This window comes from Pholcus phalangioides, unplaced genomic scaffold (assembly GCF_987345545.1).
Source record: "Pholcus phalangioides strain wild (caught in Gottingen) unplaced genomic scaffold, Ppha-v1.0 ptg000017l_1, whole genome shotgun sequence".
In the NCBI taxonomy this organism is placed as follows: domain Eukaryota; kingdom Metazoa; phylum Arthropoda; class Arachnida; order Araneae; family Pholcidae; genus Pholcus; species Pholcus phalangioides.
In genome coordinates this window covers 67,152,989-67,171,946 of record NW_028301610.1, presented here as the reverse complement: position 1 = coordinate 67,171,946, position 18,958 = coordinate 67,152,989, and the positions used below count along the sequence as shown (strand labels likewise).

At 42.4% G+C, this 18,958-nt stretch overlaps 1 protein-coding gene across 1 annotated transcript; it reads right to left on the bottom strand.

Moving 5' to 3' along the window:
• Window positions 1-5,661: 5,661 nt before the first annotated feature.
• Window positions 5,662-15,577, bottom strand: LOC149074665 (uncharacterized). Its single transcript, XM_089247370.1, has 5 exons — window positions 15,395-15,577; window positions 11,200-11,257; window positions 7,549-7,767; window positions 6,731-7,417; window positions 5,662-6,227 (listed from the first exon to the last, which is right to left on the bottom strand). The coding sequence occupies exons 1-5, from the start codon at window positions 15,575-15,577 to the stop codon at window positions 5,662-5,664; spliced, it is 1,713 nt and encodes a 570-aa protein (XP_089103496.1).
• Between the last annotated feature and the right edge of the window lie 3,381 nt (window positions 15,578-18,958).

The following is an 18,958-nucleotide window of genomic DNA, read 5'->3' as shown; positions in this document are numbered from 1 at the left end:
TTAGCTAATAAAAAAAAATCATTGTCGATACTTTCAGAAATTAAAGTGCGGTTTTTGAAATCATTTTTTTTTATTGAAAGGTATCTTAGTAACTCCTATTAACCCGGTATTCACGTTTGAATTTGGGAATAGCCCCAAATAATAACAATAAAAATGATACGGAAAAATTTAGAAAATTCTTTTACTCACTTTTCTTGCGGAAAAATTTCCGTCGCTCACCGACCCGAACGCATATACGTCGATGCCACTTGTTATCACTACAGTTTTAGTCATTTTTTACGGATTCTCATTCTATGGAATCCTCACTTGAAGTTGTAGAACTATCGGATTCTCTATTACTTATTAATTGTTGTTTCTCCAACATGTGTTCCATCAGGCCATTTGCAATCCAAAATTCCTCTTCGTTTTCAATTATTGTCGAAAAGAACTGAGAATGTTTTAGCGTGTCTATCTCTAGTGAAAAAAAAGATGCAACTGTCACAGAAGAAAAAAATACACTGCAAGCCTAAACCATTGTGGGTCTCTCTTGCTTATTTATATTTATCTGGAGGAACAGCCTCTGCTGTGGGGGAGAAGATGGCGTTGGTGTGGGTGAAAAAGAGACATTACTTATGTCAACACCCTGCGCTATCGGCTATTGGAATTCAGAAACCACCCCTATCCTACGAACACGGCAAGAGATAGATATAAAAAAGGGGGGGTCTGGAACTGTAACCTACACCCATAAAGAGAGCCTCTAACAACTGTATCGGCACTGTCGTGAAAGGGGGACACTTCCTGTAATCTATAAGTGAATATCTGAATTCGTTGGTTATTTTCGGGAGAAAAAAAAAACTAATTGAATATTCGTCTGGGTGTGTAGGCCTATAACTACATGCAAAACTGAATGAAAAATTGTATCGGAAAAAATTCTGAAGTTCACGTAAAAATAATGGATTTCTTTTTCCCCCAACCTAATATAAATCTATATAGCAGATCTTTATTTCCTAATCAATTCTATGGGTGCTCTGCCCCATGCGAAAAATCACTGTGGGTTCTCGAGCACCCCCGGCTCTGACGCCACTGGTTCTCGCAGTGTATGTCTGATATCTAGAGATGTCATCTTGAAAAAAGAGAGAAGATCCGAAGTAGGTGCATCTGGAACGTGCACACTAAACCCCTTCCGGAATAATGACTGCAAAAACTTCTGCATCCGTTCAATACGCATGTCCATCGCTGTAGGAATAAGGCCTCATATTACTGAACAGAGGTGAATGGTCCAGACGGCCTAACAATAAAGCCAAGTGACTAGTTGAACTTTGACAGGACACTTTCCGAGTGAGCGCTGAAGTTCAAATCACTCTTGAAAATTACACCTAAATCCATTACCATGCTTTTTCTTTCTATAGCATCTCTACAGTGTAATCGTAAAGCAATGGATGCAATTTTTGTGTCGTGTGAATGAAACGACACTGCACTTGGAAACATTCAGACCTAGATTATTGTCGCTACACCAATCATTCAGACGGAATATATCATTTTCAAGAGCCAAGCACTCTTTTATGGAGTGAATTGATCGATGAAATTTTAGGTGCTCTGCGAACATAAGACAATGGCTATTTTGAAGATACAACGGTAAGTCATTAAAAAATGTGAAATAGTAATGGACCAAGGTTGTGTGTGGATCCCCGAGAAACATCAGACGTGCTTGTATATGGTTTAGAAAGATTTACTGATGACAGCATAAAACAATGTTTGTTCTATCACTCAAATAGGAAGCAGACGAAGGTTATAGATTCATTTGACAAACAAAATTGGGAGCGTAATTTTGTCAAGAGTGGTCAATACCATGAACTCAAACACACACCTGTGTTTCTAAACTCAACAACATTTAATTCTTTAAGAAGGGTGATTCAATAATAATGCGTCAATAAAACGCAGGAGAACTCCATAAAAAAACCTCCCACTGGAGAGTTGTCAGCATACACTCCACATTTCTCCCCAGAGAGAGGGAGAGCCATAATAATAATAAGAAATACACAAGAAAAGTGAAAGTTGACATCAACTCCATCTTGTGTTGGGAGCAAGAGATAAAAAGTTAGGCGTTTCCATCCCGCCCGGCGTTGTAATGCTAATTACAACCAATATCAACACAATACAAAAGAAATTAAAAATGCTTGAAATGAAAACTTGTACGCAGGACAATTGAAAAGGTAATTATGAAGAATCATGAGCATACAACTGCAGTGCAATGAACGAATGGCATAATATATGCAAGTTTCTCTCTCATCCACAGCTCACGCATATAATAGTAATAATACATTTGCAAGATAAATGCGGGGTGTAATGTGATAGGCCTCCTCGTGGTGCACTCTGGGTAACGCCAAATCTATCACACGTCATTGTCATCGCTTTTTGTGCTCATATACTTTACCTTCAATAGCCCAAATTACATGTTTATTTCTACACATCTTGCAGTACATGTCTTGCGTCTCGTTTTGTCCTGTACATGTTTGTCTTCTGTGTCCAACCCCTCATTGTGGGCCCCACTCAGGCGGGGAGGGGTCCTCCCGGATGGGGCATTGCTTCTAGCGTATGCTCCATCCGGGACGCTGTCTACCTGCGTGTTTGCCGTGCGTGGAGACCCGTAAGGCTGGAGATGGGGATCCTGGTTAGCCTGATGCGCTAGCTTTGGCCTCGGATTCAGCCGAAACGGGAGGCTTGGATTAGACCCGTCCAGGTCAATCGGCTGTGGTCGCCTCGGTGGCTGAAGGGGTTACACTACTGGGCAGGTAGAGGGGCCGGGCCTGCCAGACGTCGTTGAGGTTTGTTGGTGCTGCTTCACGACGATCTTGGATCTTGAACACGTCTGCTCGCCTGTTTCGGTGGTGTATAGCTCTCACCTAACCTGACGTTGCTACTAACCTTCACCGGTTACGTGGGCGCGTCCCCTCGTAGGGCTCCATGGTGGGCATGGTGGGTGAGAGTGGAACAATACCCATTCAAATATGGGAAAAACAAAAAATGCACCAAAACGTCAAAGAACTGCACTTAGTGAAACAATTGTCACAGAAACCGCTTCTTCAAATCTGTCATCTGTCTCATTCTTCTTCTTGCACAGTTTTGATAACGATAAACAGCTGTCAAAAGTATCATCATTCTTGATAGATAAAGCTCTCTATGGCGCAGTTGGAACTTTAAAACCAGTGAAGGCTCTTCGTTCAGGAGACCTTCTCATCGAAACCAACACTCCCAGACAAGCCGAACTCATTCAAAAGCTCACATCTCTCGGAGACATTCCCATAAAAGTCAAAATCCATCCCACGCTGAATTATTCACGTGGCGTCATCTCAGACCCTAACTTGATCAACATGGATGAAGATGAACTAACCCAGGAGCTAGCGTCTCAAGGCGTAACATCTGCCAAACATATCATGAGCCGCAAAGATGGCAATCAGCTCCATCACGTAATATAATCCTGACATTCTCATCACCAACACTGCCGAAAGATATCAAGATTGGCTATTACAGCCTCAAAATCCGGCCATATATACCTAACCCTGTTCGATGCTTCAACTGCTTCAACGGGAATTCGGTCACTCACGAACCTCATATTTCACAGTTGAGAGCTCGTTGCATGAAGACAAAAACCACTTGAAGGTCATCTCTTCTACATCGTGGGGAGTTGACCATAAGTCGCTCCTTCACTTATATAAAGCTCTAATACGATCGAAGCTCGACTATGGCTCCATTGTATACGGGTCAGCACCTCGGAGCTGTCTGAGTGTGCTCGACCCAATTCATCATCTCGCTCTCCGCATTTGCTCTGGAGCTTTCCGAACTTCTCCCATGGAAAGCCTCTATGTCGAATGCAACGAGCCATCACTGACATCAAGACGCCAACAACTTTCTTTGAAATATTATATCAAAATGAAGTCTTTACCAGATCATCCACTTCATCGTGTTATTTTTAATCCCTCATTTCATAGACTTTTTGCTGCTCGACCTTCATGTGTTCCATCTTACGGTCTTCGTATGAGGGCACTTGTGGAAGAACTAGAATTAGACATCAGTCGTGTGGCCCCAGTTGCTTGGCAACTGGCACCATGGGAGCAGTCTCTGCCAGATGTCTCTCTTTCATTATCATTATACCCTAGAGCCACCACAGCAGATGTCATATATCGACAGATATTCTTTAGGCACAGGGGTAGGTACAATAGGTACTTCCCCATATATACCGACGGCTCTAAGAGCCCTGGGCATGTCGGTTGTGCCTACATCTGCTGTGAGGAGACATCTTTCAAACTTCACGACACATTCTCTATATATTCGGCAGAACTGTACGCAGTCCTTCAGGCTCTACGTCATATACGACGCAAACGCCACCGACGATGCATCATTTATAGTGACTCTCTCAGCGCATTACAAGCACTGTGTTCTTTTACTTTTCACACTCATCCATTCATTCATGCCATTTTCCATGAACTGCATTCACCTCATTCATCACGGTAGCACAGTAAAATTTTACTGGGTACCAGGTCATGTTGGAATACCGAGCAACGAAAAAGCAGACACCGCAGCTCGAACAACAACTAACATTGACAATAGCCTTTTGGTTCCTGCCAGTGACCACTTCTCAATCCTCCGAGAAGTGATGCATCGCCGCTGGCAGAATCATTGGAACAATCAAATTAATAACAAATTACATGATATCAAGCCCACACTTGCCCATTGGCGTTCGAGCTGCAGGACTAATCGAAAGGAGGAAGTTCTGCTTGCCCGGTTACGCATAGGACACAGTCGCCTCACACAATCATATCTATTATTACGGGAGAGTCAACCAGAGTGCCCTCATTGTCAAAGTCCATTGACCATTGCTCATGCTTTTACTTGTTCACATCATCGTTATCATTTTACGACCGCTTTTGGTCATAGTCATGTTTCGCTTCATGACATTTTAAATGACAATAGCGATGCATCTCGCATTTTTAAATTCATCAAGGCCATTGGTTTTTATAACAAATTATAATTTTACAATTCATGTTGCTTTTTATCATGCGCCTTTTTAATTTTTCGACATGACAAAAGGAAAATCTTTTTTATAACCATTTGTTTTGGCGCAGTTTGACCAAGTTGGTCCTTGCACCAATAAACTTGAAATCCAATCCAAGATAAATGCATCTTACTTGTGTAGGCGCAATATCCTATCTTAGGCGTCGAAAGGAACTGGAAAATACATCTAAACACATCACTGCTGTAATCAAACACGCGTTGCAATTAATTCAAAATGCAACAAGCATATGTACAGTCAATTCAAATTAATATCCATTCTGAAAAGCTTAAAAAATCATCATTATTATATGCAATGAAATTATGCAGCTAAAATGCACAAATGAAAACACTAAGATATATCCGATTAAATATCATAAACACAAACACTAGATAAAAAATTACATGAAGACCCAGGCACTTCATTTCTCTTGAAGCGGGAGCAAACAAATTTTTGCTATGGATCGTTTGATTAGTCCAGTTTTAGTTCGTACAGTCACAACGCGAACCTTGTGATCTGGACCTGGAATGATTTCTTCGATTCTTCCAAGTAACCAGTTACACGGCGGCACGTTATCCTCCTTGACAATCACCATGGCACCTGGTTACACATTAGATTTTGAGAAGTGCCACTTATTTTGTTGCTGGAGCGAACTTAGGTAGTCCATCTGCCAACGCTTCCAGATGGCCTGAACGAGATAGTCTGTTATCACCAAGGTGGCACTGGTCAGGCTCAACAACGGCGTTAATCGATCGTCCAATCAAAAAGTGAGCTGGTGTTAGAACCTCAAAGTCATTAATGTCTGGCGATAGAGGTGTAAGTGGTCTGGAGTTCAATATGCCTTCAATTTGGGTCATAACAGTCTCAAACTCTTCCAACGTGAGTTTGGAAGACCGAACAGTTCTTTTGAAATGTTGCTTGAAGGACTTGACACCAGTTTCCCACAAGCATCCAAAATTTGGAGCTCTTGGAGGTAGGAAATTCCATGTGATTTCCTCGAAGGCAGAAAAATTCGCCACAGATTCATCAGGTTTCACAACCATCTGATGAAGACGTTTCAACTCTGTGTTGGCACCGACGAAATTAGTGGCATTGTCGCTGAATATTGATGAGCATTTCCCACGTCTAGCAAAAAACCTCTTTAGACATCCAATAAATGCGTCTGCTGTCAAATCTGATACGAATTCTAGGTGGATTGCTTTAGTCACAAAACACACGAATAAAGCAACAGATTTTATGCAATTGACCCTTTCTGACCCTTGAATTTTACGTAGAATGGGCCACAAAAATCTACTCCACAAACGTTGAATGGAAAAGTTCTGTTTACTCTTTCCTTAGGCAGGTTGCCCATTATTTGCTCAAGAGTGGTCGGTTGTGCACGGAAGCATGTTACACACTCATTAACTATTTTTCTTGCAAGGTTTCTTGCACCAACAACCCAAAAAGGTTGGCAAACGAGATGCAGTAAGGTTTGAGAACCTACATGCAGGTGTTTACAGTGATAGTATTCGAAAATCACTCTCGTTAGTCTGTGTTTGGCTGGTAGAATTATCTGGTGTTTTTAATTGTACGAAATGTCTGCTTCATTTATGCGGCCACCAACGCGAAGCAATCCTTCCTAATCGATGAAAGGATTAAGATTTTTCAATTTGCTTTTATTGGAGACTTGAGCCCCTTGCTTCAAGTTCCTCAGTTCCTCACCAAATTCCCTTTGAATTATCTGAATTATTTTTATTCTTGCCACGTCAAGTTTTTGGGCAGTGAGTGGACCTGATTTTTTGTCTGTCTTAGATCTCGCATGAGAACAAAATCTAAGAACGTAAGCAACTATTTTGATGGTGGTTGTGTATCTGCTGGCCTTCGTTATTATGGGTGTTATAACATCATCAACACTTGCTACCAATGAATGTTCAACGGATTTCTTGAATTCACTAGCAAATGTCTCATCCTCAGCTGTGAACTTAGGTGGATCAAAATCTAAACTAAGTTCTGATCTCAAATAATCCGGACCGCTCCACCACAATTCATTGTGAATTAATATGTCAGGAGACAAGCCACGTGACACCAGATCTGCTGGATTGTCTTCGGATCTAACATGGCACCACTTATACCCACTAGTTATTTCCTGAATAACTGCCACTCTGATCCATGCCAAAATAATTTTCTTAAGGTCTAATCTTAGAGATTCTACGACTTTACTGATCAATTTGGACAGCAACACTGATGCACACAATTCTAAACGAAGTATAGTAGTCATTTTGAGTGGAGCCACTCTTGACCTACTACACAAAAGCTTAACGCTGTACACAATTTCAGAAAGACACCGCACGTAAACTGCTGCGCCATAAGCCTCAGAAGAAGCATCGGCGAATCCATGTATTTCAATTCCTTCACCAGATAAGCAATAACGATCAATTCATACACATTAACAACATGCAGGATAGTAATAAAATTGCACTATTCGGTTGCTTCCTTTTTTGGAAGCGTATTATTCCAGTCCAATTTTAACAGCCACAAACGCTGCATGAATATTTTGGCCTTGACTATGATAGGCCCTAGCAAACCTAAAGGGTCAAACAGTCTCGCTATATCCGAGAGAACGGTGCGCTTGGTGTAATCGGAAGATAGGTTTGAGCTTACCTTGAACGTGAAATAGTCCTTTTGGGGATTCCAAGCCAAGCCCAACGTTCTCACAGTGACATTGTCATCAAAACCGTATCCATTCTCGCCATGATTGACTGTGTTTGAATTGGAACACCAGTTGTGAAATGTCATTCCACAAGTTCGTCTGTATCAATTGACGCTGAAGCTCCAGAGCGTCATGTAGCTCATGTGCACCAGACAAGATGTCATCCACATACAAGTCCGAGAGTGCAATCTTGGACGAATAAGGAAACCGAGATTGTTCGGGGTGTAATGTGATAGGCCTCCTCGTGGTGCACTCTGGGTAACGCCAAATCTATCACACGTCATATTCTTCGCTTATTTGTGCTCATATCTTTCACCTTCAATAGCCCAGATTACATGTTTATTCCTACGCATCTTGCAGTACATGTCTTGCATCTAGTTTTGTCCTGTTCTTGTCGTTTATGTGCAACCCCCTCATTGTGGGCCTCGCTCAGGTGGGGAGGGGTCCTCCCAGACGGGGCATTGCTTCTAGCGTATGCCATATCTGGGACGCTGTCTACCTGCGCTAGCTTTGGCCTCGGATTCAGCCGAAACGGGAGGCTTGGATTAGCCCCGTCCAGGTCTATCGGCTCTGGTCGCCTCGGTGGCTGAAGGGGTTACACTACTGGGCAGGTAGAGGGGCCGGGCCTGCCGGACTTCAATGAGGTTTGTTGGTGCTGCTTCACGAAGATATTGGATCTTGAACGCGTCTGCTCGCCTGTTTCGGTGGTGTATAGCTCTCACTTAACCTGGCGTTGCTACTAACCTTCATCGGTAACGTGCGCGCGTCTCCTCTTAGGGCTCCATGGTGGGTGAGAGTGGAACAATACCCATTTAAATATTTGAAAAAATCAAAATGCACCAAAATGTCAAAGAACTGCTTCGAATCAACCAAATGTAACTGTAACTGCTGCTTCAAATTCATCAACTGTTTCATTCTTCTTTCTGCACTCTTCGGATACCGAGAAACAACTGGCCAAAGTATCACCATTTCTAATAGACAAAACTCTCTATGGCACAGTAGGTACCTTAAAATCAGTGAAGGCTCTTCGTTTAGGAGACCTTTTCATCGAAACTAACACATCCAAACAAGTCGAACTCATTCAAAAGCTCACATCTCTCGGAGACATTCCAATAACAGTAAAAATCCATCCCATGGATGAAGAAGAACTAACACAAGAGCTGGCGTCTCAAGGCGTAACATCTGCCAAACATATTATGAGCCGCAAAGATGGCAATCCAGCTCCAACACGTAACATAATTCTCACATTCTCATCACCAACGTTGCCGAAAGATATCAAAATAGGTTATTATAACCTCAAAATCCGACCATACATTCCTAACCCTGTTCGATGCTTCAACTGCCAAAAATACGGTCACTCACGAACGGCGTGCCGTAGTCAACCCACCGGCGCTCTGTGAAGGGCCACATTTCGGACAACTGCACTAATTCACCATTCGAGTGCGTCAATTGCGGTGGCGACCACCCCGCATTTGACAGGAAATGTTCGAAATGGAATGAAGAAAAAGAGATACCGAAGATCAAGGTCCTTAATAACATCTCGTATATCGAAGCGCGACGGCGCATAACCTCTAACCAAACTCCAATAGGTAATAGATCATACACTAATATGGTAACAAATCCATCGTCAGCTAATGAGACTAACAATGTCACCAAAGCATCCGGAACATCTCAGACTGAACCAATAGCTGACACATCAACTCAAACATCATCATCTAACCAACCGTGCAATAGTTGTGGCTGCTGTTGCTCCGCTGGATTCCGGAGGGAGTCCACTACCTCCGAAGAAGAGGCAGGAAAGGCAATAGGAAACACATTCAAAAAATCTACTGGAACTAAACCCAAGATCAATTCTTTAAATAAATCTAAAAAGAAACAGTTAAAGACCGGATACTCAAGAAAAGCGATACAGAGAGCAATTAAATGTCCCACCCTCAAGAATATATCACTAATTGATGACAAGTCAATTGGTGACATGGATCTTGACAATCCCTCAGAATCTGGTGGTACTCGCCGAGAACTAGACCGGAATAATTTTAAAGACCTTGAACCGTCTACTTTTACTTAATTTATGGCCACTATAATCCAATGGAACATTCGTGGTCTTAGATCCAATTATGAAGATCTCAAGGATTTGATCAATCACTATCATCCTGTTTGCGTGGCACTCCAGGAAACTTTCACGAAGCCCTCGGAGACATGGAACATCAGGTGACATTTCCTGTTGCGTATCAATTACGATGACGGGAGCAGGGCTTGCCGCGGTGTTGCTCTGCTGGTTTCACATCATGTGTCGTCGCGCGTTCTAACGTTGCGCACGAACCTGCAAGCCATCGTGGTGGAAATCTCTACAGGCCTAAGAATTACCATCTGTTCTATTTATTTGCCACCAAATGACACCATCTTACAGAGAGATCTAGAAGATCTGATTGATCAATTACCACCACCACTTTTTTCTTTTGGAGACTTCAACGCGCATAATATGATTTGGGGTTCTGCAGCAATACCCCTCGTGGGGATATGGTCGAACGGCTGTTAGACAATTTGGACCTCGCCATCATGAATGATGGCAGTTTTACTCATTTCCATGCCCCAAACAAGTTTCACTGCAATAGATTTATCCTTATGCTCACCTTCACTCTTGCCCAACTGGTCCTGGTCTGTTGATCCGGAACTGCACGGGGGCAATCATTTTCCTCTAGTGGTTAAGTGCCTTGATCGACGCCATAGCATACCTGAAGGACCCTCCTCGGTGGAAGCTTGTGGCCGCCCGATGGGCAGACTTCACGATGGATATGGTTTCGCAACCCGACGTCGACCACTGTGTCGACCTTGTGACCAGTTGTGTGATCTCTGTAGCAAATGAAACAATGCCGAAAATCTCCTTGAAACTTCCTAAATTTCCTAAACCTTGGTGGAATCACGAATGCAATCTCACTATTAAGGAACAAAAGAAAGCATGGAGTAGGTTCCGGCGGTATCCTACCCATGATAATAAGTTGGCATTTTCAAAAGCAAAGGCGATAGCGAGAAGAAACAGGCGCCAGGCTCAACGCGAGTCCTGGCAAAAATTGACGATGGGAATCAATTCATCAACTTCAACCAAAATCATTTGGGACCGGATCCGAAAAATCAATGGTCATTATCAGTCTCATCCTATCACCATTTTGAATACCAAATATGTGAGGGATATTGCGGATACCATCGCCGCCCATTTCGCCGCTGTCTCCAGTGATGCGAACTATCCCCCATCGTTTCATCCCATTAATTAAATCATCAGCCGAACGTACATCGTACACCTTTTACACCGGAAGGGGTACAATTCATTGTTCACTCTTCATGAACTGACGACGGCCTTGCAGCGAAGTCCTGACTCAGCTGTAGGGCCCGATGCCATTCATTACTCCATGATTCGCCATATCTCACCCGAATCACTCTTACATTTACTCATATTGTTTAATCGGATCTGGGTCAATCATACATTCCCTGACATCTGGCGAGCAGCCATAGTTCTTGCATTCCCGAAGCCTGGCAACAACCTAATACACAGCTCAAAACAATTAGGGGAGCACATGGTTTTAACTAAATTACGCAAAGATGTATACCGATAAGTAACATAAAATGAATCATCCATAATTTAAAGCCTAGCAGGAAACGGAAGAAGAAAACTTCATATGCATATCAAAGTTCACGACGTCAAAAACCAGAAAAAGGAGATAAGGACAGAAATCGGGATGTTGCAGAAACATCTGTTTTACTGCCGTAACTGTGAAATTCGATGGCGCAGTATTTTTTTTTTGAGACAAGGTGACTTGAGGATGTCTCAACAACGTGATTTACCGGAATCCATGGCATTGCGTGTTATAGGCAGACTGGAATCCGGGCAAACACAACGTAGTGTCGCGGACGCTGTTGGAGTCGCCAGAAGTGTTGTTGCAAGGCTGTGGAATCGATTCCAAGAAACAGGAAATGTTAGACGTCGACCAGGGCAAGGTCACGCGCCACTACAGCAACTGATGACCGGTATATACGGTTAACAGCCCGTCGAAACATGACAGAGAATGCTACGCAGCTGCAAAGACGGTTGCTTTTGGCAACAGGACGAAGGGTGTCCAGCCAAACAGTACGTAATCGGCTTCATGAGGGAGGGCTCTATGCACGTAGGCCAATGGTCTGCATTCCGTTGACCCCACGCCACCGTGCGGCCCGAAGAAGATGGGCTGCTGAACATCGAGATTGGGAGCAACATGATTGGAGCCAAGTGCTGTTTACAGACGAGTCCCGATTCAGTCTGGAGTGTGACACCCGACGTGTTCTGGTATGGAGGGACAGGGGCACTCGAAATAACCCCGCATTCGTTCGTGAAAGATCACAATACAGACGAGCTGGTTGGATGGTATGGGGTGGAATCAGCATAGGCGGACGTACGGACCTGCATATCATTCGGAATGGCACTTTGACGGCCCGAAGGTATGCAGACGAGATACTGCGACCTCATGTCATCCCTTACGCTGGAGCCATTGGAGATTCCTTTGTTTTCCAGGATGATAATGCCCGACCGCATAGAGCTCGTCTGGTGGAGAACATGCTTGAAGCTGAAACAATACAGCGTATGCAATGGCCAGCGTGCTCTCCTGACCTGAATCCAATCGAGCATGTTTGGGACATGCTCGGACGACGCATTGCTGCGCGACCAAGGCCGCCTGTTATTGTCCGAGACTTCCAGATTGCACTTCTTGAGGAGTGGAACAGTGTTCCCCAAAGTCTGATCGATAACCTCATCGCATCCATGACAAACAGGTGTGCAGCAGTCTTAGCTGTTCGAGGAGACCACACGCCCTATTAAAACTCATGCATCATGTCTAAACAGTACTTTTTTTATCGTTTACATGTAACCAAATTGTTGCCCTAAATGATCTTTGAAAATATGGAAAAAACATGAAAAGAATTAAAGCTTAATTCCAAATTTTTTTACGTCTTTTTTCTGTATTGCGCATTGATACGCGTGTACTATCCATTGTATGCCAATACGTGGCTGTCTCGCACGGTTTTCTTCACTTTTTTGCTTGTTCCCTGTAATTGTTTTGAGCAGTGTAGTTAAAGACCTATCACACTGACCAGCTGTTCGTGCAAACTTATGGAACGTATGGTGAACTATCGCCTTATGCACTACCTTGAGGTTAACAATATTTTATCGAAACATCAAAGCGGCTTTAGACGGTTCAGGTCCATAACATGCAATCTGTTACGCCTTGAGACATCAATTAGACAAGCATTCGTAAAGAGGGAGCATATGATAGCTATATTTTTCGATATAGAAAAGGCCTACGATCGTACATGGAGGCACGGAATTCTTTCCGACCTCTATAATAGTGGCTTGCGGGGCAACTTGCCCATTTTTATTAAGAACTTTCTCGCTCGCCGCATCTTCCAGGTACGGATCGGAAACACATTATCAGCTCCATAAATTCAAGAACAAGGTGTACCTCAAGGTAGCATTTTACGTGTTTCTCTTTTCATTTTAAAACTCAACGGGGTGTGGAACCAACTCCCGTTGTCTGTCACTGGCGCACTCTACGTGGATGATCTGTTGATATCTTACCAATCAGTGAATATGAGGACAGCCGAGAGACAATTACAAACCGCACTCAACAAGATCAGCAACTGGGCTCATGATAACGGCTTCTCTCTCACGCCGACAAAACCGTCGCTGTGCTTTTTTGCCGGCGTCGTGAGCTTCATGATGACCCACAATTATTTTTAAATAATAGTCAAATACCTATTGTAGAGAACACAAAATTCCTCGGCATTACATTTGACAAGAAACTTACATTTAAACCTCATATTTCACAGTTGAGAGCTCGTTGCATGAAGACGATGAATCTCTTGAAGGTCATCTCTTCTACATCGTGGGGAGCTGAACGTAAGTCGCTCCTCCACTTATATAAAGCTCTGATAAGATCGAACCTCGACTACCGCTCCATTGTCTACTGGTCAGCACCTCGGAGTTATCTGAGTGTGCTCGACCCAGTCCACCATCTCGCCGTCCTGATGTCTCCAATGGAGAGCCGTCACTGACATCAAGACGCCAGCAACTGTCCTTGAAATATTATATCAAGATGAAGTCTTTTCCAGACCATCCACTTCATCGTGTCATCTTCAATCCCTCATTTCACAGACTTTTTGTTGCTCGCTCTTCATGTGTTCCGGCTTACGGTCTCCGTATGGGGGTACTTGTGGAAGAACTAGAATTAGACATCAGTCGTGTGGCCCCAGTTGCTCGGCAACTGGTACTATGGGAGCAATCTCTACCAGATGTCTCTCTTTCATTATCATCGTACTGTAGAGCCACCACAGCAGATGTCATTTATCGACAGATATTCTATAGGCACAGGGGTAGGTACAACAGGTACTTCCCCATATACACCGACGGCTCTAAGTGCCCTGGGCATGTCGGTTGTGCCTACATCTGCTGTGAGGAGACATCTTTCAAACTTCACGACACATTCTCTATATATTCGGCAGAACTGTACGCAGTCCTTCAGGCTCTACGTCATATACGACGCAAACGCCACCGACGATGCATCATTTATAGTGACTCTCTCAGCGCATTACAAGCACTGAGTTCCTGTACGTTTCACACTCATCCATTCATTCATGCCATTTTTCATGAACAGCATCACCTCATCCATCACGGTACCACAGTAAAATTTTACTGGGTACCAGGTCATGTAGGAATACCGGGGAACGAAAAAACAGACAACGCACCTCGAACAACAACTAACATTGACAATAGCCTTTTGGTACCTGCCAGTGACCACTTCTCAATCCTCCGAGAAGTGATGCATCGCCGCTGGCAGAATCATTGGAACAATCAAATTAATAACAAATTACATGCCATCAAGCCCACACTTGGTCATTGGCGTTCGAGCTGCAGAACTAACCGAAAGGAGGAAGTTCTGCTTGCCCGGTTACGCATAGGACACAATGATATATTTTACTACGAGAGAGTCAACCGCAGTGCCCTCATTGTCAAAGTCCATTTACCATTGCTCATGCTTTTACTTGTTCGCACCATCGTCATCATTTTACGACCGCTTTTGGTCAGAATCATCTTTCACTTCGTGACATTTTATCTGACCATTGCGATGCATCTCGCATTTTTAAATTCATCAAAGCCATTGGTTTATATGACTAATTATAGTGTTTTACAATTGATGTAATTTTCTACGTTTCACGCATAGTTTTATTTTCTGGACTTTAAGTTTCATCATTTGTTTTGGCGCATTTTGGCCTTATTGGCCCTTGCACCATTATACTCAAAATCCAATCCAATTCGAGATTGTTCGTCTAGCGCAAGCTGTTTTAGCACACGGGTAGCTAAATACGGAGCACAAGCTGTACCGTAGGTCAATAATCTAAATACCTTAACAGGATCGTTCAGATTTTCTTTCCACACGATTCTCTGCAAATCCCAATAGCTGGATTCAACCAGAATCTGCCGATATATTTTTACAATGTAGGCGGTGAAAGCATATTTATGTTGACGAAATCTCATCATAATTGAGAATAAATCCTTTTGAATTGTTCCACCATTCATGAGCAGATGGTTAAGAGATACCCCTGAAGAAGAGACGGCGGATGCATCAAAGACAACGCGAAGTTTTTTTACTCACACTATCAGGTCGGTGAACGCCATGATGTGGCATATAGTAGGTGTTGTGATCAACTACAACAGAGGTGAGTTCTCCCATGTGTCCCAAATCCTCATACTCCTTCATGAAGGACACGTAAAGCTTTTTCATATCTACATCCTTGTCTAGTCGTTTGCACGTTGTGTTCAATCTTCTACTAGCCATGGCCAAAGAATCTCCCAATTGTGTTTGATCTGATAGAGGTAGTTGCACTACATGTTTACCTGCCTCATTTCTGGAATGAGTTTCACAAAAATGCTTTTCACAAAGAAATGCCTCAGTACTTTCAATAAGCTTGTTTTCGTTTACGAATTCCAAGTCCCAGAATCTTCTCAAGGTGTTATCTAAATGTTCTAATTCATTCGATAAGTGACAATATCGCACATTACTTTCGGTTTGTTTTACACCGCACCGCAAACTATCCAACCAAAAACAGTTTCTTGCAACGATATTTTAGATGTGATAATCCGATGTTCGCGTAAAATCTCAAAAATATTTCAGCACCCAATAAAATGTCGATTCTATTCGGAACATTAAAGTCAGGATCTGCTGACTATTAGCAACTCCAATGAACGCCTAAATTTGTCATCTGAAGATGAAATTACCACATGCAGTTTCTGGTTTATGTTTACTGGTGAGCCGCTCGACCCAGACACAGCGACGAAAGTTTCATTTCTTTTCAGCCCAAGTCTCTGCGCATTCAGTGGGGACAAAGCTTGACTGCGATGCACTATCCAACAGCGCTCTACATGGTTGTAAACAACCTCGTGAATCCCTCACGTATACCACTGCAGTAGCCAGAAGAACGTAGTTATTTGTCACTTGTCGAGGAGTGCTGTTTATGAGGGTCGATGTGACTCTGACTTCCCCCATCTCAATGGATTGTTTATCAGCAAGCGGGAATGCGTTTGATGCTTGCGGGGACGACTTTCCTTCTTTTTTTGTTTTGTCTTCTAACGAGTCATTTCTTTCAACTCTGTGAAGGAGGGTGTGATGTTTGTAACCACAGATGTTGCAGCCCTTGGACATGCATTCAATTACTGTATGGGATTTGTTGAAGCAATTGAAACAAAGGTGCTTCTTTTTCACTATATTTTGCCTCTCATTAATGCGTAGCTTATGAAACTCAGACCAATTATAGATGGAATGTTCTATTTTGCATACAGGACATGATTTCCCGTAGGTAGAGGATTTTACAGCAAAAGTCCTCGATTTATTTATAGGTGAATTGTGAGGCTCACGGACGGGAATGGTCAAAATCAAACTGTCCCAACTAGGAATTTCTATAGATTCTAGGGTCATTTCGAATTGCTTTCTTGTTTCTCTGTCCAATTTTCTAAGAATTGGATAATATTACTTCACTCAGAGCATCTGTTTTAAGATTTGCAATGTTTAATGCTCTCAGGTGCTTTAGAACGTTGTCTAGCAAGGCTCCCAAATCTCTAGCCGACTCTTGGGTGATTTTAGGGATTGAAATTAATGCATTGATATGCGTATCAACAATTAAACGTTTGTTTTCAAACCGTTTCTCTAGTGCAGAGAATAACGAATCGAAGGTGTCTTCAATGCTTTGAACTTGTCTAGCTTCACCTTTTAAGGCAGCTTGTAAATAATACAGTTTTTGTGTATCGGAAAGGTTATTATTTTCGGTAATCAAAGAATTGAACTGATTTTTGAACAAGGTCCATTCTTCATATTTACCACTAAATTGTGGTAGGGGAATTTCCGGCAGTTTTACATTTTGCTTAGAAGTATTAGTTTCGATTTTACTTGGAAAAACTCAACATACTCAAACGGATTTCGGTGTCCTCTAATTTTTTTCAGTTTCACAGAGCTCTACATTTAGAACTTCGAACTCATCATCTTTTAACACTTCATAATATTTCAATTTCAAATCTTCAAAATTGTTCTTTGTAACGTTTAATGTTTCTTTTCTGCGCTTAATTATCGCCTAACTTGCACTTTCATTATCCGACAAGAATTTATCAAGTCTGGTGATTTGGGCCTTGACGTTGCCCATGCGTCGACTCAACACAATTAAATTCGTCATCGTCAGAAACGGAATATTAAATTGGTGAAATTCTACTTAGTTTCTTGGAATGTCTTGTAGAAAAGGTGAGTATCTGAAATTCACACAATTCATAGAAACTGCTGGGGCTCCGACGACGACGGACCACAACCCATGGTCAATATCATGAGCTCAAACACACACCTGTGTTTCTAAACTCAACAACATTTAATTCTTTAAGAAGGGTGATTTAATAAAACGCAGGGGAATTCCGTAAGACAACCTCCCACTGGAGAGTTGTCAGCATACACTCCACATTTCTCCCCAGAGAGAGAGAGCGCCATAATAATAATAAGAAATACACGAGAAAAGTGAAAGTTTACATCAACTCCATCTTGTGTTGGGAGCAAGAGATAAAAAGTTAGGCGTTTCTAGAGAGTATATGATGATCTACTTGATAAAAAGCTTTTTTAAAATCCGTGTATATAAGTGTCTTTCTGTTCCCCATTGTCAAGTGAAACCAACAAATCATGGCTAAACTTTGTAAGATTGGTTACAGTTGAACGTTTGCGAACAAAATCATGTTGAAACGGACACAGTGATGGTTAAAAATGAATTATTGATTTACGAAAAACTGTATAGTCAAGAATTTTGATGAAAACTTAAAATCGATACTGGTCTGTAATTAGTTACATTGGATGGAACACCCATAGTTTATGAATGAGAACTATGCTTGCCCGTTTCCACGACGAAGGAAAGCAACCTGTTCTCAATAATTTATTGAAATGATTTTTTACGGACGTGCCAGTAATTCGTCGCAATCTTTGACTACATAAGCAGGAATAACATCTGGACAGATGACCCTAGATAACTTGAGCTTCCTTTATAGCACTTAAGACCTCAGCTTCACTAAACTGTATGTGCGCGAGATGGAAGACGTCAGTTTCCGCCCACAAACTGTCTTTGTGAAATCGACTGTAAAGAAATATTTCTATTCGTAAACGCAGATTGAAAGTAATCCGAGAAGGCATCAGCGGATTTTTGGTCGGTTGAGGAAGTAGAACATTAAATTGAATTGTCCTTAGTATAATGTCACGTTTTCTCTTGGACTTTATAAAGTGCCAAAACAATGAAGGATCCCGTTGAAGACCATCTTCATGATGTTTTAGGTAGATCCTATACGCAGTTCGGTTCTTTCTTTGCATAAGCGTCTGGTCAGATAGAAGTGAAGTTTAGACTCTACACAACCGGTACCAAGATATTTTTCCCTAGCGTGATGTTTTGTTACTATGCTGTAAATGATTTCATGGAGGGAATTTACATCGCTGCGCTTTTTTCTGTGGAACACAAGAACCAAGTACTTGAGTAACTCCTTGTAAGTGATACAGTAAAACAAAGTGAGCCTTATTGAACTGATAGGAAGTTACTTCACAATTTTTTATATTTTTCGATATTCCGCTGTGGTGGTCGAGTGGTTATAGTGCCGGACTCGTGATGCGAGGATCCGGGTTCGAACCCCACAGTGGTGGTCGGCTGAA

Excerpts from the sequence above, each read along its gene's own strand:
- LOC149074665 (XM_089247370.1), bottom strand. The coding sequence starts at position 15,577 with ATGGCTAGTAGAAGATTGAACACAACGTGCAAACGACTAGACAAGGAT. Across the intron at positions 11,258-15,394 it reads GCGTTCACCGACCTGATAGT|GTTGTTGCCAGGCTTCGGGA; the intron begins GTGAGTAAAAAA and ends GCTGTGTATTAG. Across the intron at positions 7,768-11,199 it reads CTCGCCAGATGTCAGGGAAT|TCAATCATGGCGAGAATGGA; the intron begins GTATGATTGACC and ends ATTCAAACACAG.